The following is a 23,263-nucleotide window of genomic DNA, read 5'->3' as shown; positions in this document are numbered from 1 at the left end:
TCATCCTCTTTGTTCCCTGCCTTCTGGTCTTAGTAAGATTTGTAAGATTTGAAAAGTGATGGTCTTTGACCCTTGAGTGATGGAAGATCGGTTCACAGTGCATGCCACTATAAAATGCGAGTTCGATCAACCATCAGTATACGCCTTCACTTTCATGAACATCGGCCAAGCGAGATTTTGCTGTACTCACCACTGTCGACCAATAGCTGCCACTTTCACACCCCCCTCCTCGTCCTCATCTAATAACTGTCTCATCATTACGTGACCTTCGATTTTGGTATCTTTTCTACCGATAGCGTTAACGTGAACCGTAGGTGGCTGAGCAGCGGTCGTGGGCTCAGCTCCGATGACACCGATAGCCCCTATAGCTCTTCCGATGGCGTCGACATGGACGGTAGGTTGAGTCGTAGTCGTAGTCTTGGTTGTCGGTACTGCGCCAATCGCTCCTACAGCAGCGATGGCTCGTCCAATCGCGTCGACATGAATGATCGGTTGCTCTTGTCTTGTGGTGGTGGGGTCCGCACCTATGACTCCAACAGCAGCAATAGCCCTTCCGATGGCGTCGACATGAATGGTAGGTGGCTCATCGGTTGCAATGGTGGGCACCGCTCCAATAGCCCCGATAGCTCCGATAGCAGCGATGGCTCTACCAATGGCGTCGACGTGAACAGCTGTAGGTGTAGGTTTAGTGGTAGTCTTCGTCGTTGGCACTGCTCCGACGGCTCTAATAGCAGCAATGGCTCTTCCGATGGCGTCGACATGGACTGCTGTAGGTTCAGACGTAGTAGTAGTTGCAGTGGTCGGTGCGGCTCCGATAGCCCCGATAGCTGCAATAGCTCTTCCGTGTTCCTGAACAGGAAGAGCTAAGAGCGAGGGAAGAAGGAGGAAAGTATGGGAGGTGATTAACTTGAAGTGCATTGTTAAAGTCCCAGTCGATGGTTGAATACTTGTGTTTGTTGTTTTTACTGTAGTGGAGTCTAGAAGATGAAGAAATGAGGATAATGAAGGAGAATGTCAGGCCTGAGAAGTTATTTATATACACGACAATCCAGCTTTCTCTTTGACATGCGGTATGTGCGATTTCTCGTGGCATCAACTTCGGAAGCAACGGTACGTCAAAAAGCGAGCGAGAAGCCGTGCGGCAGGAAGCAAAGAGCAAGAATGAAGAAGCAAGTATCACTAGGCTCAAACTTTCTATCTGACCCCTGCCGTTGGCTTTGCGCATCATATTAAGGATGTGCAGCGTGTCACCCACCACCATCAATGGACATGAATCTGGAATTCCTGCGATTCTACCATGTGAAACCACTTCGCACAGTCCGCAAAGGATGTGTTTCTATCACTTCGAAAGGAGTCTTGAATAGCGCAAAGGAGGGTAGATTAGGGTCAAACTGATCGGCTGGACGAAGTCGTGTTGACTACCATCATTGCTCGATAGTGCCAATGTGTGACCCTCAAAGCATAATCTTGTGCGCCCTCAGTCCTCGGTCAGTAACGATCAAAATCACCATCACCGATGACAGTGGGCGTTTTTGAACGCGTTGCATTGTTCGATGCATTTTATGTTAGACTACTGTCCCTTCTTTATCGGGCATCGCCTATCGCCTTGGCATACCTCTTCCTCTACCTCTAAGTGCCTGCTGAGCTGCTCCCCGAGGCATAGGCGGTCCGGCGTTTGGTGCCTAAATCAATTCGTGAAGGAACAGTCAGCCTCCAGGCTTCTGGTATGCATCAACGATAAAACGCCATGTACTCACCTCTGATTGCGGATTTCGGACAGTCTCATCCACACTCAAGATCAAACAAGCAGCTTCGACCGCACTGGACAGCGCGTTGGTCTTGACCAAAGCAGGCTCCCAAACGAATCTCTTCATGTTATCTTGCACATTCTCTGAATCCACATCCACTCCGGCCCACAAGTCTCCTTGAGCGTGTCTCATCCTCAGCTTATTCAAGATATCCGTAGCGTCCAGTCCAGCGTTATCGCAGATTTGCCTTGGAATGATCTCGAGAGCCTTGGCGACTGCTCCAACGATCAATTGTTGTTTGCCCATGATAGTACGCGAGTGACCCCTTAAGAATTTGGAAACTTCCATCTACAATGTGAATGGATACATCAGCTCCTTTCCTATCCCGTCACATTGACACGCTTCAGAAAGTTGGCAAGGTCGATAACTCACCTCGCAAGCACCACCACCTGCTACAACGCTGTTGTTCTGGATAGCCCTCTTGACAATCATGATCGAATCATGCAAACTTCGTTCCACCTCAGCGATGAATTGCTCAGCACCACCTCGCAGAATCAAGGTACACGTTTTCGCTTGAGTGCAATCTTGGAACACGTTGTATCTCTCCCCACCAATCTGCTTCTCTTCGAAGCTCCCACACTGACCCAAATGGTGGGGTTCGATATCGGAACAAGTCGATTGTATCGATCCTCCAACAGCCTGAACTACCCTCTTGAGGTCTCCAGCGGTTACTCGTCCAGCACAGAAGATATCCCTATCCGCGAAATACTGAGTTGCTAAATCTCCAATTGGTAGTTTCGATAAGACCACTTTCGCACCGGTTTCGACAATCGCTTCTAACTTCTTGTAAATGATCGACCACTCCGCATCCACTATAGCTTGATACTCCGAGACTTCGTTGACCCTGACTTCTGCGTTGTCCTTCTCAGCCTTCAATTCTAATTCAACGTTCAAACATAATATCTTAGGGTCTTTGAAGGACTTGGGTTGTTGTTCGAATCCTGCGTATGAGAATGTCTTCTTGAACGCTACACCCTTGATCAATTGGGAGTCTTGCATACCACCTCCGGGAACCTTCTTGACACCGATTAGCGATTCGTCGAGGTCATTCTGGTCGAGAGAGAGAACGGCATCGACCACCATGTTGGCGAAGAAGGGTGTTTGTGAGTGAATGAGCTTGGACGACATGGAGGTACCAGCACATTGGAGAAGGAGTTCACGGAATTTCCTGGGCAAACGAATGGGTAGTCAGCAACCCGAAGTCCTCTCGGCCAGCTGACGGAGTCACACCTACTCGGGGTTTGACTTGTCTACCGTCACTGCGATATCGTTGATTTGCTTGATCGCCTGCACAGGACATGAGTACGACTGTAAATACGATATGAGCGCCAGTGCAGCTTACCAAGGTCTTGGCTTCTCTCAAACCTTTGATGATGACGTGGGGTCCTACACCTTCTTCGATGAACGGCCTGACTTCCTTCAATATCTCGGCAGCGCTATATAGGCATTGAAGTCAGTCCAGCCTTCCCAGAAAGTCCAAAAGTGTGGAGATGGGGTATCTGGGGTCGACTCACAGCAATGTCACACTAGTCGTACCATCTCCAACCTCGGCATCCTGCGCACGAGCGATATCCACTAAAGTCCTGGCAGCGGGGTGGACAACGTCAAGTAGCTTGAGAATAGTAGCTCCGTCGTCTACCAAAAGATTTGTCAGCTATCGCGCACAGCGGACGAAATCAGTAGGTATGAAGCAGCTTACTAGATATGGTCGCCAATCCTCGGTCATCTACTATCAGCTTATCCATACCCCTGGGTCCGAGCGTCGTAGCGATCGTTTGAGCTACAGCGAGACATGCTGATATATTCGATAGCAGCTGACCCACTCCTTGAGAGGTGTCGGTACCCTCTGCGGATATATCATTGGTCAGCGCATGTCCCTCTTGAGATCAACCTGGCCGGCAAATGATTCGTTCCACAGACATACCTCGAAGAAGAACCACGGTAGGTTGCTGAATAAAGCATAATCAGCTGAGAGTCGTGTACTTTGTCAGCAGACCAGCTGAACATACCATTTGTGGGAGTCTACCTTGCATCTTGATTCGAGTCTGGTTACTTGTTCAATGATCTCAAGGTAGTTTGTGATTTGTAGCATCCAAATGTTGCAATCTCATGGAACTTCTTTTGCATGATTCTGTAATCTTCGTATCCTCAAACGCGTAAAGCGTGAATAATCCTTCATGATGTGGATATTTCGGTGTGTGAGTCTAAGCATTTGATTCCGTCATTCTCCCTTCTCCCTTATCACGCTTGTTACCGTACAACGTCAGCTCCGGTCGCTTTGGCCGTGATGGCAGCTCGCAATTGACACATCTCTATCATCAAGGATCGCTGTCCCACTTCAGACCGACTTTGCCAGAACAGACTCAAATCGTAGCTTGTGCAGGATGTCCGAACTTTGTCCGCCATGGGCACCATTCTTCGGGTACGTCCTGCCTCTGTCCTTCCCCGAGATCGGTGCGATCGCCATGTCCTGACTTTTGCTTTTGAATAGCTTTGCAGGTGTAGCTAGCGCTGTACGTCGTCGATCAACTCCATCGACACCATGAGATACTCAAGCAAGCTGACTGGATCATGACAGATGATCTTCTCGACTGTTGGAGCGGCTTATGGAACGTCGAAAGCTGGTATTGGGATCGCAGGTTTAGGTACATTCAGGTGAGCTAGTTCTTTCCCTCAACCACAGTGGTTGAGAAGGGAAACAAGCTGACGATTTCTTGCTAGACCCGATCTGATCATGAAGGTATGTTCGACCATTCTTGCATCGCTGGGTAGAGTACTGATCTGATCAACCGATCTTCACTACGAGCAGTCTTTGATACCAGTAGTCGTAAGTGTATCACCCGCATTTGCCTTTCGCAGAATATTACTGACTCCTTTCTTGATAGATGTCCGGTAGTGCGTCCATTCTTTCCCTTCAACACGCTTGTAAAGTCTGACAACGTTTCATTAGTCATCGCGGTGTATGGATTAGTAGTATCAGTGTTGATAGCCGGTAACAGTACGTATTTCACGTAACGGCAAGAGGTTCCTTTGTACCATGAAGCTGACTTTCGGATCACAGTCTCGCCGACCGAGCCATACTCGCTCTTCGCAGGCTTCATACACCTGGCAGCTGGTCTTGGTATGTCAGCATTGAATGCCGCTTCCCACTGTGCGTCAAGCTGACTGATCCTACGCATAGCTTGTGGATTTACGGGTTTGGCGGCCGGCTACGCTATCGGTATCGTTGGAGATGCCGTGAGTGGTTCTATCGCTGCAATGTCATCACGCTTCCTTGTGTATGGCCGGGAGTATTTGCTGATCATTCTTGATCTGCATATAGTGTGTCAGAGCATATCTTTACGAGTCAAAGGTGTTTGTTTCTATGGTGTTGATTCTCATTTTCGCCGAAGTAATCGTGAGAGTTGCACAATCATCAATTGAGCTACAGTCATCCCGTCTTTACCGCTCTTTTCACCACCCATGCTGACATACCCGTCGTCATAGGGTCTATACGGTCTTATTGTAGCTCTTATCCTCAATACTGCTGTGGGAGAAGCCGTATGCGGTGCTGCATGATTGGCCTCTCGCCCTTGCATCGATCTTCATCCTCATAAAATGCATCGCTTTGTCATTCCGATTCTGGATGATCCTGAACAAGTGCAACAGTGCGAACAACATTGATCGTATCGAGATATCGATTTTAGCGGAAAAGGGCGATAGGGTATTATGACATTGGTATACTGTATACGATACTACGATACTCCGGAGCTGAAGTTCCGGTTGGATCTTTCAAAGAACGACGCTGGTATCAGACGATATCCTCCTCGACTATTGTCTGCGTGATGACGATCTTCTTCTTTCCCGTACCACTACTAGCAGCCGAATTCGCGTTTGTTCCCAATAACAACTATCGGAGCTCCTTATCAGCGCGATTTCTTCTCATGGTTATCGACGAAAGGGTAAGGGTAAGAAGAACGGCTCACCTGCGTTTGAGCATTGGGTATCGTGTCCACGAAGGTCACAGCAGGCCCAGCCACGATCAAGCTAGCGTCCTGAGTTACGATATTGGCGCCCAGCGGAGTCGACGAGCTCGTGATGAACAGATGTACTAACAAGCCATAACGGTTCAGAGAACAGATCATCAGCAGCTACTTCGGAAATTTTTTGTATACGATATTGATGTTGTGTTTGTTACCGTACTCACCGGCTCCATCCAGACCATCAGGTACTTTACATTCCGCAATAGGCAGATTGATCGATTCCGTCGCACCGCCAACTATCATATTACAGAACAACCCCGCTTGGTCTTTCCCATTTAAACCTGCTCCGCCGAACGTGAGCAAGGTGCCAGGTTGAGCGGGGTCAGTATTGGTAATCGTCAATGCGGGAGTGGCTGCATTCAAAATTTATATCGAAAATAAAGCAGACCCTCAAATGTGTAAGCAATTTTCCTAATTTCAAAGCGACTCAATTAAAAGATGAATGGCCACTTACGTGTCAATCCCAAAGCAGCTACTGGATCACATCCACCAGCTACGAACGGTGCAGCTACACTTAAGATTTGCTGAGGGGTCAAGACCATATCGAATGCGTTGGGGACGGCTGATCCGCCATTCAGAGTGTTTAAGACGGTATTGTGTCTGCATGATCCAGGGTCAGATTACAAGTTTAGTCCTATCAGCTCGAATCCTTTGCCTCGAGGAGAGGCAACGCAAGGGAGGTCATTTGTTGTAGGAACGGCGAAGGAAAAGGAAAAGAAGACGGAAATGACTGACCTCGATTCAACGGTGGTTATCTCAGCAGCAGAGACCAACAACCCTTTATCACCGATTAAAGTGGTCCCTCCGATATACCTGAATCATCTCATCTCATATCAGTCAAATCAACTTCTGAAACCCAGCTGATTGAGTGAAGCAGACCCAGGGCTAAAGCCGAATCGAGCCAGATGGGACGGAGACAGGTGACTCACGCGTCTATACCGACAAATTCGAGGACCCGGGCCGTAGCCAAGAAAGTCTTAACGTCCGTCAACGCACTGTCGAAGTTGAAAGTGCAGGTATCAATATCGGAAGTGGACGATCCTAGGGAGGTCGCCACCGATTGCAGGACAGTTAAATGCGTAGCTTCGTCCGTGGCTATGACTCTGCGATGTTGACGTTCTCATAGTCAATACTCCAATACATCCAGATCACATCACTTGATCTGATTCGGTCACGCGCAGGGGTACGTTGGGACAGGACCTACTGAAGTTGCTCACGGATACCTTGTCCGTCAACGAACCCAGCATCGGTAAATGCCTGCGCATCGAACTTCGCCAAAGCTTGTTCGTAAAAAGTCTTTTCGAGAAGTTCAGCCAATGCCGCGAACTGTGCGAATATGCAGTAGGTCATTTACTTGGTCAGCTGTGGTACACTTCTCTTCCATGTCACAGCGTGTTCGAGCACAGACTCCAATTGGCGGTCACCAGCGAACGGATAGGAATTGAGGAAGACAGGACACACCTTGACTACAGTCAGATCGTTGGAGGTATCCGCCGCACCCGAAATGCCCGCCGTGGCAGCAGCGACAGCCGCGCTATCTGTACTAGTCCCAGTACTGGTACCGGCTGAAGATTCACTTGAAGATGAAGCTGATTCCGATACCGCTGATTCGGTAACATTGGCCTCTCCTGAGGATGCTGAAGCCGCAGCAGTGGCAGTGGCATCCGCAGCCCCTGCACTTGTTGAGGCTGATCCCGTCTCGCCACCTGAAACTGGAGAGGACACCCCGATCACTTCTTGTCTTTCTCTGAGAGGCGAAGCGAGGGTACCGAGGAGTAAAGGAAGAAGTGCGAGGAGGGCGGTGATTGGTCTCATGATGCCTTTAATGTCCTTCTAGGATCTGAATCGAATGACAGAGATATGTAGATAAGGCGGTAAGGGGGACTACGGCTGAATTTGCAAGGCCAAGAATGTTTTGTGTGATGTATCAAACACCCGAAGAGATCAGATCGAAATAGAAAGACGATAACCGGTCGGCAGACCTTGGTTAACGTCACAAGGGTAAGGCGCAAGAGGGGAAAGACTGTCTATGATTGAGCTCTGAATCGATCAGAGGGAAGTTGACTCGATCGCTCAGCGATGATGAACAAGGAAAGGACAAGCGAAAAGAACGAAGATCGAAGGACAAATAAGCCAGCCGAAGACGAGACAGAAAAAAAGATAGATGGGTAGATATCGAGAAACACCCTCAAATTTAGATCAATGAAGTACATATACTGTAAGCATGTAAGAGTATAGGCGTAGGTAAGATGCTTGGCGATGATTTGGTCGTATGCATGATGGGTCGTAACTAAGTGATCGATGCTAGGAAGACAGATCCTGGAAATTAGATCCCTGCACTTGGTTACCGCCACATCCTCACAGCGTTCCTTTCGGTCGTCAGTGTGGTCGTCAAGTGAATGTCAGACAGACATGGTATTCAAGTGACCGATTCTTATTCTTATCCTGATCCTGATCCTGATTTAGCAATGTGTGACTGTCCGGATAATTACGTTTCAAATGTTCTAAAACCCAAATGCATGGTTCGTATACATAATCATAGAAATCTTCACATGCCGTATGTCGCCTCAACAGGAGGCTTATGCACCTCGTCCTTGTCCACCTTGACCACCCATGAATTGTTGAGCCCTGACACAAGAGAGGTCGTCAGTCCATCTATGATAAGTTGAGAACTTTGAGGAGACGGAAAATCGCTCACATTTCTCTGAGGTTCGGATCGTTGGCAAGCTGAGACATATCCGGCATACCACCTCCATTCTGCATGTTCTCAGCCATACCTCTCAACGCAGGGTTCTGCATCAATCTCTCAAGTCCTCCATTCGCCATCATTTGTTGTGCCCTACGTTCCTTACCACGTTAGCATCGTTCCATTCTATATCAATCACTCCGTTGCAACTGTTGACTGGAAGAATCCACTCACATAGCCATCAATTGAGGATTTTGCATCATACTCGCCAAATCAGGCATACCGCCCCCGCCTCCTCCTCCTCCCGCACCGCCGAACATGGAAGCCAACGAGCTCAAATCTGGCATTCCCCCAGCTCCAGCTCCAGCTCCAGCGCCACCTGCTCCTGAGGAAGGTTCTCTATCTGAGACTGAGTTCGAGGACGATTCAGCCAATTTCGATTTAGCGGTTGCCAGCGCGGTCTTCATGTTGTTGTTCGATGGGTCGAGCTTGAGCCCATCTTCGTATGCTTGCACGGCATCGGTGTAAGAACCTACGGAGAAATGGGCGTGACTGACGGATTTGCACTCAGGAATTAGCGATCTACAATCCGGTTCAATGAGGTTCAGAGGAAAGAGGAAAAAAAGGATGGGTGCCATGCTCGGGGAAGTCTCATTCAGTAATCGAGCAGTGGAGGTGAATAATGTATGCTCTCGGTCATCATAGAATCTGACAGAAGAAAGAAGGCAAGACTCACCCAAGTCTCGAGTACGCCTTTGCGAAGTTCGGATCAAGATCCAGCGCCTTCTCCGCATCCGCAATCGCATTCTCATGTTTACCCAGTCCTCCCCAGGCTGCGGCCCTGTTCGAGTAATAGACGGGGTTCGGGTAAAGCTTGATCGCTTCCGTGTACTGTTCTATTGCCGAGTCGTACAATTTCGTAGACATCAGAGAATTCCCTTTAGCTTTCAGAGCTTCAGCAGCCTTCTTATCTGCTTCTGTGGGTTCCCCACTTGTTCCCGATGCTGGAGCAGCGGCGGCGGCGGCGGCGGCAGGGTTCGAAGTGGAGGTCGAGGCGGAGGGAGTAGAGGTTGATGCGGAAGATGGATTCGACTTGGCGCGAGTCTTAAGGAATACGTCTAAGAGCGATAAGAGCGATGCAGGCGCGATGGAGTAAGATGCTTGGTCTTCGGTGGAATCTGGGTCAACACCGAATGACTCGGCTATACATTGGACTGGTCCATCTCAAGGGAGTCAGCTGAGGTTTTGCAGGACAAAATCAACTGCGAGGCAGCTGAAGGGACTGACCAGCGACTTCCAATGACTCCTTGTCATCCTCTTTGACTGTCCCATCGTTAGACGAAGTCCTCAGGAAATCGATACTATCCATCAGGTCAGCTGACATCGGCGGCAGGGGATTACCAGCTGACTGACATGTTATATACCAACTGCTTCTTCTTTGCGTCGGCCATGATATCTGTTCTGCGCTCAGGTTAGTCTAGTTAGGGAGTGATGAGTGACAGACGACTAATTGCGTCAACAAATAACTGGATTTCTGTTTAAACGTGGAATCAACTGGAAGCTAACGACGCGTACAGTGTGGTGGTGGAGGTAGATCATTGATCTCAATGGGGTGGCGGTCCAAGCGTGGCAGAAGTCAATTCGGCCATTAACCGGACCGAAATGACACACCTTGATTCGGTACAAAGTTGCCTCGAATGCATCGGCTGAAGAATACGTCACGTAGGACGCACGGTACAACAACATGAGATGATATGTAGATAGAAACAGCTTGCTCTCCGTCAACTATTCGCTCGGGATCGATATGCAGTCTGAACCAAAGCATTGGCAAGAATGGCGATGGGAGAATCTCCCGCTATCACCACCAGGTGATCTAGGTCCTCATGGCCTGTCCCTGTCCTTGTCCTAGTCATTCCGTCTTGGTCGATGTAGAAGTCGGATTAGAATTCGGGTCATACGACATGACGTTTGAGTTCGGGTCTTTCTCGTTCTGCAACCTGATTCCAAACATATTCGCCCAGAACTGAGATATCATCGCGAAAAGGAGTGAAGACAATCAGCTCAACCTGAATACGACATGCATGAGGAAGCACTCACTTGCGGTAAAGCCAATGGCTCAGGCCCATTGAAATCACCACTCAGCTGTCCAACGAGGAAATCTGTTGGATAATTATTGACCAACATATTACTTGGAGCCATACCCATCTGTTCAGGTCGTTGATCGCCATCGTGAAGGAGCGTATGTGGGTTATGTGCAAACCCATTATTAGCGTTAGGGAACAGCACGTTGGATCCTGAGACATTGGCTGGAGAGGGTACAGGAACCGGCGGAAACGCTTGGATCTGCGATAAGGGAGTCGGAAGCGATGAGTTCGGATCGTACATCGTGCTCGTATGTGGCGTGACACCGAACAGATTGGGAGACATCGAGGACAGGGTCGAAAGTGTAGAATGAGCAGACGCCGATCTATGCGTAGGCGTGCCGCGTTGGTGCGTCGCAGCACTGCAACGAGACAGATTACCTGTCAGTTGGCTTGTATTTAAGGGTTTGTTTGGGCATTGTGTACTCACGTGACAAGTTTTTCAAGCTGGACCAAGCCCTCGCATAGATCAGCTTGTACGGGATGCGTGGCGTTCCACGTCGACAATCGATCTTCGAAGATCCTGATCCCACCGCGTAGATCGCTCTGACCAACAAATCGTGAACATGAGATTAATGACAACAGGTAAGATTGTTCGTTAACTCACCAAGCATTTCTCGGCGAGTGGGGTTCCAGGTTGTCGAATAGCCAAGAACGCACACACAGCACCAGCTTGGAAAGCCTGCAAAAGACCTCATAATCAGCTCATCACCCACGGCCAAAGAAGCAAGTCTCACACTTACCCTGTATGACATGGTCCAGAAAGACCAGGCGATCGTACTTTTCGTATCCGCCATCGATTTGTACGTTCTCAGCATCAAGTGTGCAGCCTGAGTACATATCTCTGTCGATTCGGGATAAGCTGTGGGGTCCAGCCTGAGATACGGTCGATGCAGAACCATGCTGAGCATTGAAGAATGTCAGCACATCATCAGTGCAGAAATTCGAGATGCCACTTACACAATAGTCCAAGTCTTGATACTTAAAATAAGAGTCTGATTCAACTGTTTGCGCGATCTTGAACTGGTGAGATATTCCGGCGTATCGTTCTCGCTGAACCTGATCCCAGCTGGTAGAAGGGAATACCATTGACTGATATCGTTCGCTAGGCGGACAGCGTCCTGGTAAGTGTGACCAGTATCTTTCTCGTCGTCTTCGTGGCTTGTGAACCTTGCCTTGCCGTTATCTTTGGTCGGAGGCGAGAACCATCCGTATATACTTGACCTGCTGATTCGACGATCCACCGTGAATATCCTATCCAACAGCTCGAAGGACGGGATGGTCAACTGATAATACGCTGCGTGAAAGGTTTGTTCGGTAGTCTCGTTGACCAGTACATTCGAAGGTGGAAGTAGCTGCTGTGCGCTTCCTGGTATATCGGAAAGGTTGGCGTCAGGTCGATCTTGAGGTAATCTTGTGGAGTAATAGCTTATCGTGCTCGGTCGACCGAAAAAGACACATAGCATGCAGTCGAAGCCAGCGATGGACCACCTGCTCAGGCGTCAGTGTGAAGGCTCCTGAACAATGGGAAGATCAAAGCAGATCATACTCACCATACTCGGCGTCGGATCTCAGCATCGCGCATCGAGATTCTGGGATCAAGGCTTAACGGATCTTTGTGGAGACCAAGCGCAATCGCTTGCTTGACCAGAGTTCCTCCTGTAGTCCATGCATCTGCCGCTCTCTCACTTGCCAATCTGCAAGCAGAGTTGCTGACTTTAGCAGGACATCGCAGAATACAGCGCATACACTCACAGATAGACCATTTGCAATAGTTGAGCTTGGACCGTCTTCATCGTAGGATTGGCAAGAAACGCACACAGCCGCAATGCTTGGGACGACGCTGACACTGCAAAGTCCGCAGACTGTGAAATCAGTTCTCCTTATCCTCAATGCCTGTCATTGAACTATACGTACAATAAAGCTCGCTTTGAAGCCTACTTGACGTTAGATCCTTGTAGTCTGTCGGTAATGGTTTACGAGGCTGAAGATCTTTGACACGCGATGGATCTGGCTGTCCAAATAATTCCGTGGTCGTCGCACGGATAACGCAGCCTGAGGGGTAAATTATCAATCAACGGATCTCCAGGCAGGTAGAAATTACGAAATGACCCACCCAGGGCGCAGATGATCAAGTATAAAGCGAGAGAAGCAAGGGGCACGTTCATTTTGTCTTTCGTGGACATCGCAAAGAAGGCCGAGTATTCGGTGTGCATCGATGGTCTGGCAGCAGACTGTTAGGCTCACGTCCGGTCAGAGGGTGATAGGTTATGCTCACGTGTGGAACGGGTTGACATAAACAGCATGTTCCTCTTCCCAAGCTCGCCATAATCTGCAGTACGTCAGCCAGCGCCCTTTCTCCAGCTGATGGAATCAACATACAGTTCAGCCTGCTCGGAATTTGGTAGTAGACCAATAATTTCTGCGCTGAAATTCTCGTGACTCCAGATCGTGGTGAAAGGATACGTTTTCCGCAAATCCGGAAAAACGCCCGTGAAAGCGATATCTTCCGGTACCGACAAGAGCTGGCCATCACCTTTATCTTTCGCCAATTCTCTCAACTATCGGTACCCAAATCGAAGTCAGCCTTTCCAACCTGCTTACAATAAGAAGGACGCAGGACCTACCCTTCGCAACATTGATTTTCCGGTCGAAGCACCCAGATAGACTTTTCTGCCCGTTATATCCGAAGATATCTCCTCTCCAGGCAGAAGATACGTTTGATACGGCTCGGACTTGTAATCACTTTGATGGACGTATCGACCATGCTGATTATATTGTCCGGCAGGATTCTCCTTGAGTGCTGACGGGTCGATATTGGACTTGATACCTTCCGAGTGGGCAGAGATTATTGTCTGGGGCGCCCATATCGGTGGGTTCGGAGTCATGCTACTACCGCTTCCAGCTGCTGCCGCAGAGTTTTCGACATCTTTAGCTTCATCGATCTTGAATCTCGCAAATCTATCCACGATTACCCGTCGCTTCTTATCTTCTCCTGCGCTGTCCTCGGCGGAATTGACTGCTGTTGTAGCAGTGGCAGAATTGGAAGAGGTTGATGGTTGAGCGGGCGCCCTGGCGGGGGTCTTCTGCCGCAGTTCACGGACTACCTGCTCAAGCTCTGCGATCCGGCGCCGTAATCTCTCACTCTCAATGACATCTGGGTCATTCCTGCAACAACGGGCTCAGCGAATGTATAGACTGGTAGCATCGATCGCCCTACTTACATGTCTCGCTGCTCGTCAATCTCGTATACGCAGGTACCAGTCTGATGTACGACGATCAGCACGGCTCTCGATCCTGAGTTGCGATTCCGGCACTTACCAGACCTAAAGCGGTACATCTTCCACAAGGACGTTTCCTATCGCACTACGAGGCACCGTTTGAGTCTGACTGATTGCATGGTGGGATCTTTGACTCACCCTGCGCTTATGATTGTGACATGGCACGCAACTTCGTATAGTTCTATTCCTCTTCCGCTTCCTATGATCAATCTTCTCGTCTCCGTCATCGACGTGGTCAATCTCGGCCTCATCAGATGGCTCGCCCTTAGCAGGTTGCTTCGAAAAATCCCTCGCAGTAACGGAAGGCTGACGGCTTTTGCCTTTTCCATTCTTGGATGCTCTGTCAGCGGTAGTAGGCCGGGAAGATAGCTCGTCTCCGTCATCTATGCTTTGTCGATGCGCAGGATTGGTCTGAACTTCATCGTCCGTTGTCCGCGAACCAAAGGTACTTGCCCTGGATCGTTTGCGGATCTGGGTCGGGACTGGTGTGGAGGTAGATGCAGAGGGCGGCGGTTGTAGCGGTGGCGGTTGCGGCTGGGAGATAGGTTGCCATGCTCTAAAATTGGTCAACGGATTTGAAGAAGTCGAAGCTGGTGTTGCCTGCACCGGTGACGTCTGTACCAGCCCGGTGAGAGAATGAATATAACTCTGTAAGTTCTGGTTCTTGGTTTCGTTCTCACTGGTGATCCTGCTATCATTGCCATTGCCGTGACCGTTGCCCATCCCGCTGATCATCTGTTCAGATCCAGTCGAGGTGCCCACCATTGGTCGATTGGAGAACAAGGGATTCGCCTCGTCCTTGTTCGCCATTTCGGGCAGCGACTCTCTTCGCTTGGTAGAGCCAGAGGTTGACGAGCTTGAACCAACATTGTAATTCTCGGGGTTGCTATATTGCCAAGGTGGCAAATCACTTGCGCTGGAACTGGGGTTATAGCTATGAGGTTGGGGCAGGAAATCGTATCGGTGCGGTGTGATGGGCGATGACATCTGTTGCATCGTTTCCGGGTACCCGTGAGGGGACGATCGGAGATGAGGATTGTTGTATGATTGGAACTGCGCGGGTGGAAGGGTGCGAGAAGACATGGGCATCATGAGAGGCTGTAAAGGTGAAGTCGAGGAGGAGAATGACGAGAAATGCTGGTATTGCTGAGGAAGGGCTGCTTGAGTCGTCTGAGGAAAATTCCTGTGTTCATTGTTGTCGATACTTCCAGGTGTTCCATCGCCCGTCCTCCCAGCATCTGCTGTTCGATCAGGGAATCCTGTGCCGCCTACATTGGGATTAAAGCTGTTGAGAGGCGGAAGAGTGGGATTGTTGCCGGAACTTCTTCGGTCGGGCGGGACGATAGTCCGGTAAGGTGAGTTATTCATTGGGCTTTAGATCCGAGAAGCTGATCGCTTCGCTGTAAGCTTTGCCTCCCCCTTTCTTGGCGATCTTCGGAACTATGAGACTGACGATCCAGTGCCATGAGCTTCACACACACCGACAATCAATGTATGTATGAATGGCGATGTGGCCGTCAAGGACATGAGATATATGGTGAAAAGTAGTGATACGATAGATATTACACGTAGGAAGATGGTGAAGAAAGCACGAAGGTTGGCGTGTGTTTGACTTCCGACTAAGGATTTGTAGTACTTGGTCAAAGATGGAGAGGGCGCAGGGAAACAAGGTTGATAAACGAGAATCGAAGCTATGTCTGTTTTTGCTTGATCTGGTGAGGTAATGGGTAAGGTGAAACAGGTCGATGACGGGTACGAGACTGCAGGATTTCTGTAATAGATTACGAATCACCAGAAGTTGGCGTAGCGTATAGCAATTAACCTTCAGGAAGGCGACGAAGAAGAAAGAGGGGAATTATGGGAACGGGTTGGTAACCGCCTAAATCCTCTTCCCTGAAAACGAAATCATCAGGGAACAAGGTCTTCTGATGTCTGGTAGTAGAGATGAAGGGAGGAGGGTAGTGGGTCTGGAATCTGGAATCTGCTATCGGACCAACTGCTACCTTGAGTTCCCACAAGAAGCCTGGTTGTCATGTTCTGGGGCAAATCCGAAAACAAGGATTCTGATACCCTTGTACTGGCACGAGGAGAATTACGCAATTCAAGGATTTTCCACTCACATGATAGGGAGATACCCAGGGCTATATCTATTCTTGAAACCTTCTACCTTTCTACACTGGGTAGATCTGAATTGAGCAGGTCGTGGATCATGATCGCTGGAATCAATCTGAATAGCGAATGGATTCCTTTCAACTTTGGCCTGTTCCCTCCCAATTCTCCCAATCCTGTCAAAGCTTACTCAAGGCGGTACTCGTGCGTTTCGGGCAAAACAGTCGTCGTACTCACTCACCCATCGTCGTATCTGGTGTCGCATTCTGTTTCTGAATCGTTTGTCGAAGTTCTATCGACGTTATTCATGCAAGCAAGTCGATACAGGCTGCCTCTACGTTGCAGAGTGTCACACGCACACAGGTATGCTTTTTTGCTTCCGCGGCCAGGTCAGGTCCTTTCCGTAAGGTCAATGCTTATGGTGAGCTTGGATCACAAGGGCAACGAAAACCACTTACTACTATCTCTTCATCCGCTTCATTAGGATCCTTCAACTTGCATCCCGTAGCCTGTCCTAAACACGTACGTGTGACGTTGTGATTCGGGTATTTTACTTTATTCCTTTCGTTACGTTAACAAAACCACTCATGCTTTTCGGATCTGCCCTGCTTCCAATCGAGGTAAGCGCAACGTCCTGAGGCTGTATTTCGGGTAAGATCTTAAAGTTGAATCGATCAAGAAGTGATGACGCGGTAGTGCGAATCTACATTTCGTCTGCCTGCACAGAACAGAGGCATTTGTCGGCTGACGCAAGACTGGGTTGAAAGACAGGGTTATCGTGCCTGTAAAGTCAGGTGTGTGTTGGGGAAGAGAAAAAAAAAACGAGAATGAAAAAAGGTAAACGTGCCTCAGGTTGTCGACATCTGTGCTAACCTGATTCAGAAAGACAGGACGAAGCCGAAGAACCATTCGGCGAGGATCGGAGATCAAACATCTATTGAAATTGAAACAGGCCCTCTTAGGGTAGATTACGAGATTTCCGTTTCTCATGGGAATCAATGCTCATGTCCGGTACACATTCCGCCGGTATTCTTCGATTCTCAATCGCGTCCACTTATTAGACTCTGTGACCTACCGACCCACACTTCTAGACACCAAGTCGGCCTGTTTGTGCGACCCCGAGTGAGTTTGATTCGAGGTCACTCATCAGCTCGTTAGGTCAGGAGAATGATTGTTCGATCGAAACATCTGAGTTCAGTAGTGGGTAGCTTTAATTACTGAAACCAAGCTAACAAACCTTGAAAAGCGAGGATTACGGTATTTTATCGTATCGTATCGTTCGATGGGAAACCAATTCATTCGAAACCCCCTTTTCATCTCTGAGCCAATCACTCTGTGGGGTAGATGGACGCGAAGGTCGGTCACGTCTTCATCGTCGACGTCGCGTCGAGAGGGAGGCGAAGGGGGACACATTTTCCCGCCAATCAAGAGGACTGCGGGTCTCGGTACTTTGCTTGTGTTGGAGGGATCTCAACAACCCTTTTCAGGGAAGATCCAAAATAAGGGAAAGACGACCCATCCCAAACTTTCGGTTCCACACGGGACTGGGCATGTGACCCGAGTCCTGGGGCGTTCCCGGTCGCGAGTGAGGAGTGACGATGACAGAACAAATCTACCTCATGTCGAGAGTGGATTTGCGCATATCTATCATCTCACGGTATAATCGGATAGTCAGCGAAAGACAAATCCGAAGGATTTTCAGCCTGGCTTGACCTTACTCTGATAAATTTCCACCGAGCTGGATTTGACGGGTAGGATCCGCTCGTTATCAATATGGTCTCGTAGTCACTTCCTGACACATAGTGAGTGATACTGACTTCGGGTATGAATCTCGACACGCAACACCTTCATTAGATGTTTCTTTGCTGACTCTGACTATATGTGTGCTTTCGAAGCTGATCATCATACACGCCATTCGCCACACGCTTCATAATTGAAGACTGAGGTGCCAATCACCCTCAACCGGAAGGGGAAGCCTCAATGGAAGATCAGCAGTACCTATCTGTGCGCCGAGCTGAATGGGGGTATGACTAGCATAACAGAGCATATTATCCAGGCCAACGATTCCTACGCACTTGGGAACGAGCGATCTTATCTGACGGATCTGAAACCAGCTTGATTTGCTTTTAAGCCACAGGACCACTTATACAACCATTGAGGAATCCTTTTTGGTGAAGTGCGCGGCCTGACCTACACAAGCAGCCGGGACAGCTCAAACAAGAGGCGAGAGGCGGAGACATGAGCATGAAATCTGAAACTCGAAAATACATTATTATCTTGCAAAAATCATGAAAAGTATACAACAGTGAGTGGATGAGCATGAGTATGAATGTTCACAAGTACAACAAATGTAGTACAAAGTTCTTCTTTCTTCGACTCTTTCGATAATTCTTTCTTTCCTCGTCTTCCAAATCCAGATTCAATTCATGATCGATGAGTATGTTGCTCAAAAAGACAGCCCGATGCAGGATACAGAACAACTCTTTTCTTGACCTTTAACGATGTGCTCTTGTTCTAATTCTAGTTCATCTGGTGATTCAACCCGAATACACCTTCCATCGTATGATCGCCCACTCCCCCATTCCCAGGACCCATCCCTACGACATCTAACAGGGTCTGCCCATCTTGTATATTCCATTGTGCGAAATCGTGCTCTTCAGGCTGTTGTTGTTGTTGCTGTTGATGATGATGTTGTTGTTGATGTTGATGTTGATGTCCATGCTGATGTTGCTGATGCGGTTGGTGTAAGTGAAGTTGTTGTTGACCGTTCACTGGTAAACCCGTTGTGTGATGGTGATTATTGGTTTGTAAGGCATGATGTATACCATTCGACATATTATCCACATCAACATTCATGATCAACCTCATCTGCTCTTGCACTTTCGCCATCTCGTCTGCTGCATTGTGTTCACCATAATTATTCTGATTCATATCGAAATGCTGTTGTTGTTGTTGGTGCTGTTGAAGTTGTTGATGCGGACTATCTTCAATATTATCGATCCCACCTTCATCATCCTCTCCATCATCCTCCTCATCTGACCCACTGTGACCATTTCGTTCGTGATTCCTCAATAATTCGTTAAATTCTTTACGGTTCTTCTTCAGCCTCATCTCCCTAACCAAATATCCCGGAAACTTTCTCGGTCTGCCCTTCTGGCGTTTGATGCCTAAAGAGCGTTCGTGCCTTCGTAACTCATAATCTGCTTGTTCCTCCGCGGTCCGCTCTTTCGGCGGACGACCTTTGGGTTTCGGCGGGGGTCCAGGTGGTTTTGGTGGTCTGGGCATAGGTACGGCTTTGTGTTTGTTTTTCGACCCTTTAGGTCTACCTCTTCCTCGCTTACTAGCGGATCCATCATGTGGTGTATGAGAGGTGTGTGAAGTCTGCCCGCCATTTGTATGAACATCGTTAGAAGACCCGGCGTACGATCCATCTTGCTGAGGATTCGACATATCGGTCATGACGCTCCCGTCAGTTCCGATGTTTAAATAGTTGCCATCACCATGGGGCGGTTGAGTAGTACTTGCAGGAAAAAGGGAGTCTAGTCAAGTGGGAACACATAACAAGTCAGGAAGGTTTATTGCATGCGCGACAAGGTAAAAGGCAGTCAAGAGATTGGCAGTTATGGAAGACTCACTGAAACTAGCTTGGGTCAAGTCTTCAAGCGTAGTTTGTAAGCTACGTTGTAACCTCTCCCTCTCTTCGGCATCGGTCAAATGCGCGCCGATGGCAGCGGCGGCCTGTGCGTGAGATAGATTCTGTCCATTGGCTTGAGATGACTATCGGGATTCCCAGCATATCAGCATCAAGCCCCGGATATTCGACTGGTGCTCAATGGTACAACGTGGACGGGAGGATCGTTAGTCTTACTTACTTGTTGAGCGTTCGTCAGACTATTCACAATCTCTCTTAACGTCGGATCAATCTCATCATCAAGATGTACTTCTATGACCCCATCGTGAGTCTGAGTCTGCCCCGATTGATGTAAGCCGTTCTGTATCTGCAAGACAGATTGTTGTGATTGTTGCGATTGTTGCGATTCAGTCAAAGCGATCTGCGGAGGGGCAGATGGTATACTCGAAGGAGGTGGCAGTTGTGTTTGAGTCTGTGCTTGCGTGTGTATCTGTGTCGGTTGATGCTGAGCTTCAAGTTTTATCTTCCCCTTATTCACATCTTCGACAACTTGCGCAATCTCGAATAGACTCGGATCAATCGGTCCACCCATTCCCCCTCCCATGCCCATGCCAATGCTCATTCCCATTCCCATTCCTGTACCCATCCCCATGCCCGTGGCTCCCAGTCCACTGGTGAAGGGATTCAGAGCGAGATGCTGGAAATCCGTACCATCAGGGAAGATCGGGTCGATGAACGTAGGATCGATATTGAAGTTTATATCTATACCTTGCTCATGGGCGTGCGCTACAGCTTGCACTTGCGCTGCTAAGGCAAACAGCGATGGATCCAGCGTCGATGTGCTGTCGTCCAATCGAGCGAAGAAATCGGCTTCGGGTGCAAGTTCAGGTTGGTCTGACGCTACATGATCGTTAAAGCTCGGATGACCGTGGCCGTGGCCGTTTTCGTGGTGCTGGTGGTGTTGTTGTTGGCCAGCGTCAACTGGGTCGTGCGTTGACGTCGTTGACATAGTGTTGGTCTTTCATTCGTTGCTATATCATCGGAAGTCATTCGTTGTCCGCTGCTGGTCTGTCTCTGATCTAGTCTTGGATGTTGTGCTCTGATATCGTTGAATGATGGTATATGGTCTGTTGGTGTTCAAGTGGACGTTTCAAGTGGAGGATGTTTTGGAGAAAAGGTTGAAAATGTTTTACACAAAAATAACACCCTTCTGAAGCGACAACGTCTACGGTGGTGGCGAAAGAGTACTGATGCATATCGCCGTAATTCCGGTCACAGATCGGATCCACGTGGCAGAGTGTGCGCGACTGTTTTAGGTCTTCATGAGGCATGTTTGACAAATGTCAACATCACTACCAAAACCATTGTCCATATGCCGTATTATAGTCTTTGTACATGCTTCTTCCTACTATTGACCTGACAGAATCCCGAAAGCGACTATATCAAGGCGTATACACATATTTACTAAAACATACAACTAATATTCCCTTACATCCTACTAACTTTTCTTCCATTATATCACTAACAGACACACCATCAACATCGATGCTGATCCCAAGAACCATCCGTACAGATCATTGAACAGCATACTACTGTGTACTGATCTTACTGACGAGCTTGATAGTGCTACTGCACTGAGGTTGACGAATGATGCGCCGCACGCATCGTTGACTCTGTTGATAGCTTGTTTGACCAACGTCGCATTCAGCGTTGGTGTTGTCGATGTGTATTCCGAATACGTATTCAACAGTGATCTTGAACAAGACGAGCAGGTCGGTACCGATTTATCGGGCATACTAAACAATTGAAGTTGTGGCCGAAAGCAAACAATCAGCAACAGACCTTTTAATTGCGCCTGCAAGTATACTCCGGTCTGATCGTGGTTCGTGCTTTGTGATTCGTAATTCAAAGGGAGACAGACCACTCACGGTATCCCACTTGGCAAATTCCACAAATACGCATCATCCGGCCTTTTCGATCTCACAGCCTGCAAATAACAATACACCCCCGTATCCTCATCTACTAACGCCGAAACTTCTTTGATGAGTTTATAATTTCCCAGCGAGTTCTTGGTCTGTTTCACAACTTGGTTCTTATTACTTAAATCGGTACCGCAGTTCTTATTCGAGGTCAAAGCGCTTTCCACCGTGTTCATGTATTCTTCACATTTCCCACTTCCGTCCCCGCCGTCCTCGGCCCCAGGGGAAGACGTGTACGATATGAGGTTATTTATTGTTGTGAAATTGCCTGATTGGATCGAGCTTGATAACAGGGAGGAGTAAGATGTTGAAGTGGTAAGTAAGAGGGAGAAGGGTAAACAGTCGGAAATGAATTCTTGGGTTGATAGAAGCGTAGTCAAGTAGACCATGCAGCTACTGGAAAGGCTGGTGGATATTGAGAGATCTAGGGGTTTCGGTATAGGCTTGGGAAGTGTCGTCACGGCTGGAGAAGGCGGTAAGGGGAGAGATGACGAAGAGGAGGAAGATAAGGATGAAGACATCGAGTTTGCTGCGCTTGAGTTTGTGATGGACGATGTTGAGGAGTTGGACGAATCCGCTCTGGCATAAATAACGTCTGAAATTGAATCTGTTTCTATATCGTGTTGAGGTGTAGATATATCTGCGACAGGTGGTGGGGGTATATCCGATTGTATTTCATCTAGATGTATGCGCTTTGCAGGATCATTGCTCCGATGCCTAGATCGTATTCCGTGAGCATGAGCCGATGCGTTGGATCTGGACATCATCAAACCCAGGACCAAGGATAACACGAATTGGGTCTTCATCTTTGTGAGATTCTGCGATATTCAGTGAGCTTTCTGGCGGATGAGATTGAAACGATTGCTGGTTGAGTGTGGAGGGTTCGAGAATGATATGCGTCGGTCGAATTTTGATATTTTGGTTGGAACTGAAGTGAGCGTACCGTCGAAGGTGGTCGACAACCAGTACAGAGTCTCAGATGCGAATTATAGGATCGTAAGACGAGGCTGGGCGCTCAATGGGATGGACGAGCGTGAGATGAGATGTGAGTGAGGTGAAGGGGAGAGGATGGAGTGACTAAAGCTATGAGACACAATGAGATAAATCAAATCAGTAAATGCAACTTCAACCAAATTCAATCATGATCAACAAGCATTTTAATGTGCGATGAGCACATTGACGATCAGATCATACGCAGTCTTTTCCTCATTTCCAGATCTCCGCTCAGAACGCACGTAAGCCAAAACACAAGACAACACATCTTTCCTGTGTGAGCCGAGCCGGACCTAAAATCCTTCTCTTCTTTCCCTCACTCTCCACGGAGCAACCGAACATCTGGACTGAACAATAGATGGAACATCCAGACCTGTCTACCCGAGAACGCTCGAACCTCTTTCCTTGACATTGACCTCTTTCCTTGTCCCTGCGCACAGACCTTCCTTATGACCCGTTACCAGGGAATTGAATCGAAACAGAAATATCACTTACACGAGACCAGTATCGATCCCGGCACCCGATATTTATATGTGATGTTCCTTCTTCCTCCGATATCAAGTTGCGCAAGTACCTCTTCTTGATCCAGTCCGGGTTCTGTGATCTCTCTTTG

General features: G+C 48.5%; 8 protein-coding genes across 8 annotated transcripts; 1 reads left to right on the top strand and 7 right to left on the bottom strand.

Annotated features, from left to right (window-relative positions):
- Nucleotides 1–186: 186 nt before the first annotated feature.
- I303_104691 (uncharacterized protein) lies at nucleotides 187–918 on the bottom strand (the record flags this gene model as incomplete). The annotated part of the gene is made up of 1 exon (XM_018407633.1): nucleotides 187–918. The coding sequence occupies one exon, from the start codon at nucleotides 916–918 to the stop codon at nucleotides 187–189; it is 732 nt and encodes a 243-aa protein (XP_018262844.1).
- Nucleotides 919–1,598: 680 nt separating this feature from the next.
- I303_104690 (T-complex protein 1, eta subunit) lies at nucleotides 1,599–3,841 on the bottom strand (the record flags this gene model as incomplete). Its single annotated transcript, XM_018407634.1, has 9 exons — nucleotides 1,599–1,682; nucleotides 1,758–2,096; nucleotides 2,181–2,976; nucleotides 3,043–3,095; nucleotides 3,151–3,244; nucleotides 3,323–3,443; nucleotides 3,508–3,654; nucleotides 3,733–3,757; nucleotides 3,818–3,841. The coding sequence occupies 9 exons, from the start codon at nucleotides 3,839–3,841 to the stop codon at nucleotides 1,599–1,601; spliced, it is 1,683 nt and encodes a 560-aa protein (XP_018262845.1).
- A 351-nt stretch (nucleotides 3,842–4,192) lies between these two features.
- I303_104689 (V-type proton ATPase proteolipid subunit 2) lies at nucleotides 4,193–5,366 on the top strand (the record flags this gene model as incomplete). The annotated part of the gene is made up of 11 exons (XM_018407635.1): nucleotides 4,193–4,230; nucleotides 4,300–4,321; nucleotides 4,387–4,463; nucleotides 4,530–4,548; nucleotides 4,618–4,635; nucleotides 4,694–4,703; nucleotides 4,759–4,806; nucleotides 4,870–4,929; nucleotides 4,990–5,045; nucleotides 5,131–5,205; nucleotides 5,295–5,366. 11 exons carry the CDS (start codon nucleotides 4,193–4,195, stop codon nucleotides 5,364–5,366), a joined length of 495 nt encoding a protein of 164 aa, XP_018262846.1.
- A 232-nt stretch (nucleotides 5,367–5,598) lies between these two features.
- I303_104688 (uncharacterized protein) lies at nucleotides 5,599–7,645 on the bottom strand (the record flags this gene model as incomplete). Its single annotated transcript, XM_018407636.1, has 8 exons — nucleotides 5,599–5,697; nucleotides 5,774–5,898; nucleotides 5,995–6,183; nucleotides 6,285–6,430; nucleotides 6,566–6,643; nucleotides 6,760–6,933; nucleotides 7,035–7,156; nucleotides 7,292–7,645. 8 exons carry the CDS (start codon nucleotides 7,643–7,645, stop codon nucleotides 5,599–5,601), a joined length of 1,287 nt encoding a protein of 428 aa, XP_018262847.1.
- Nucleotides 7,646–8,409: 764 nt separating this feature from the next.
- On the bottom strand, nucleotides 8,410–9,967 carry I303_104687 (uncharacterized protein; the record flags this gene model as incomplete). Its single annotated transcript, XM_018407637.1, has 6 exons — nucleotides 8,410–8,458; nucleotides 8,529–8,669; nucleotides 8,751–9,068; nucleotides 9,253–9,730; nucleotides 9,804–9,877; nucleotides 9,930–9,967. 6 exons carry the CDS (start codon nucleotides 9,965–9,967, stop codon nucleotides 8,410–8,412), a joined length of 1,098 nt encoding a protein of 365 aa, XP_018262848.1.
- Nucleotides 9,968–10,425: 458 nt separating this feature from the next.
- On the bottom strand, nucleotides 10,426–15,306 carry I303_104686 (uncharacterized protein; the record flags this gene model as incomplete). Its single annotated transcript, XM_065969006.1, has 17 exons — nucleotides 10,426–10,539; nucleotides 10,614–11,019; nucleotides 11,088–11,203; nucleotides 11,265–11,339; nucleotides 11,401–11,560; nucleotides 11,618–12,148; nucleotides 12,211–12,354; nucleotides 12,413–12,506; nucleotides 12,575–12,712; nucleotides 12,774–12,880; nucleotides 12,936–12,989; nucleotides 13,040–13,218; nucleotides 13,285–13,460; nucleotides 13,554–13,825; nucleotides 13,882–13,922; nucleotides 13,979–14,023; nucleotides 14,077–15,306. 17 exons carry the CDS (start codon nucleotides 15,304–15,306, stop codon nucleotides 10,426–10,428), a joined length of 3,882 nt encoding a protein of 1,293 aa, XP_065825078.1.
- Nucleotides 15,307–18,567: 3,261 nt separating this feature from the next.
- On the bottom strand, nucleotides 18,568–20,687 carry I303_104685 (uncharacterized protein; the record flags this gene model as incomplete). The annotated part of the gene is made up of 3 exons (XM_018407639.1): nucleotides 18,568–19,586; nucleotides 19,683–19,824; nucleotides 19,920–20,687. 3 exons carry the CDS (start codon nucleotides 20,685–20,687, stop codon nucleotides 18,568–18,570), a joined length of 1,929 nt encoding a protein of 642 aa, XP_018262850.1.
- Nucleotides 20,688–21,191: 504 nt separating this feature from the next.
- Nucleotides 21,192–22,463, bottom strand: I303_104684 (uncharacterized protein; the record flags this gene model as incomplete). The annotated part of the gene is made up of 2 exons (XM_018407640.1): nucleotides 21,192–21,474; nucleotides 21,607–22,463. 2 exons carry the CDS (start codon nucleotides 22,461–22,463, stop codon nucleotides 21,192–21,194), a joined length of 1,140 nt encoding a protein of 379 aa, XP_018262851.1.
- Nucleotides 22,464–23,263: the final 800 nt, after the last annotated feature.

Source organism: Kwoniella dejecticola, chromosome 5, assembly GCF_000512565.2.
Source record: "Kwoniella dejecticola CBS 10117 chromosome 5, complete sequence".
NCBI classification, from domain to species: Eukaryota; Fungi; Basidiomycota; class Tremellomycetes; order Tremellales; family Cryptococcaceae; genus Kwoniella; species Kwoniella dejecticola.
Note: the sequence above shows the minus strand (reverse complement) of the source record. Positions and strands in the feature narration are given on the sequence as shown.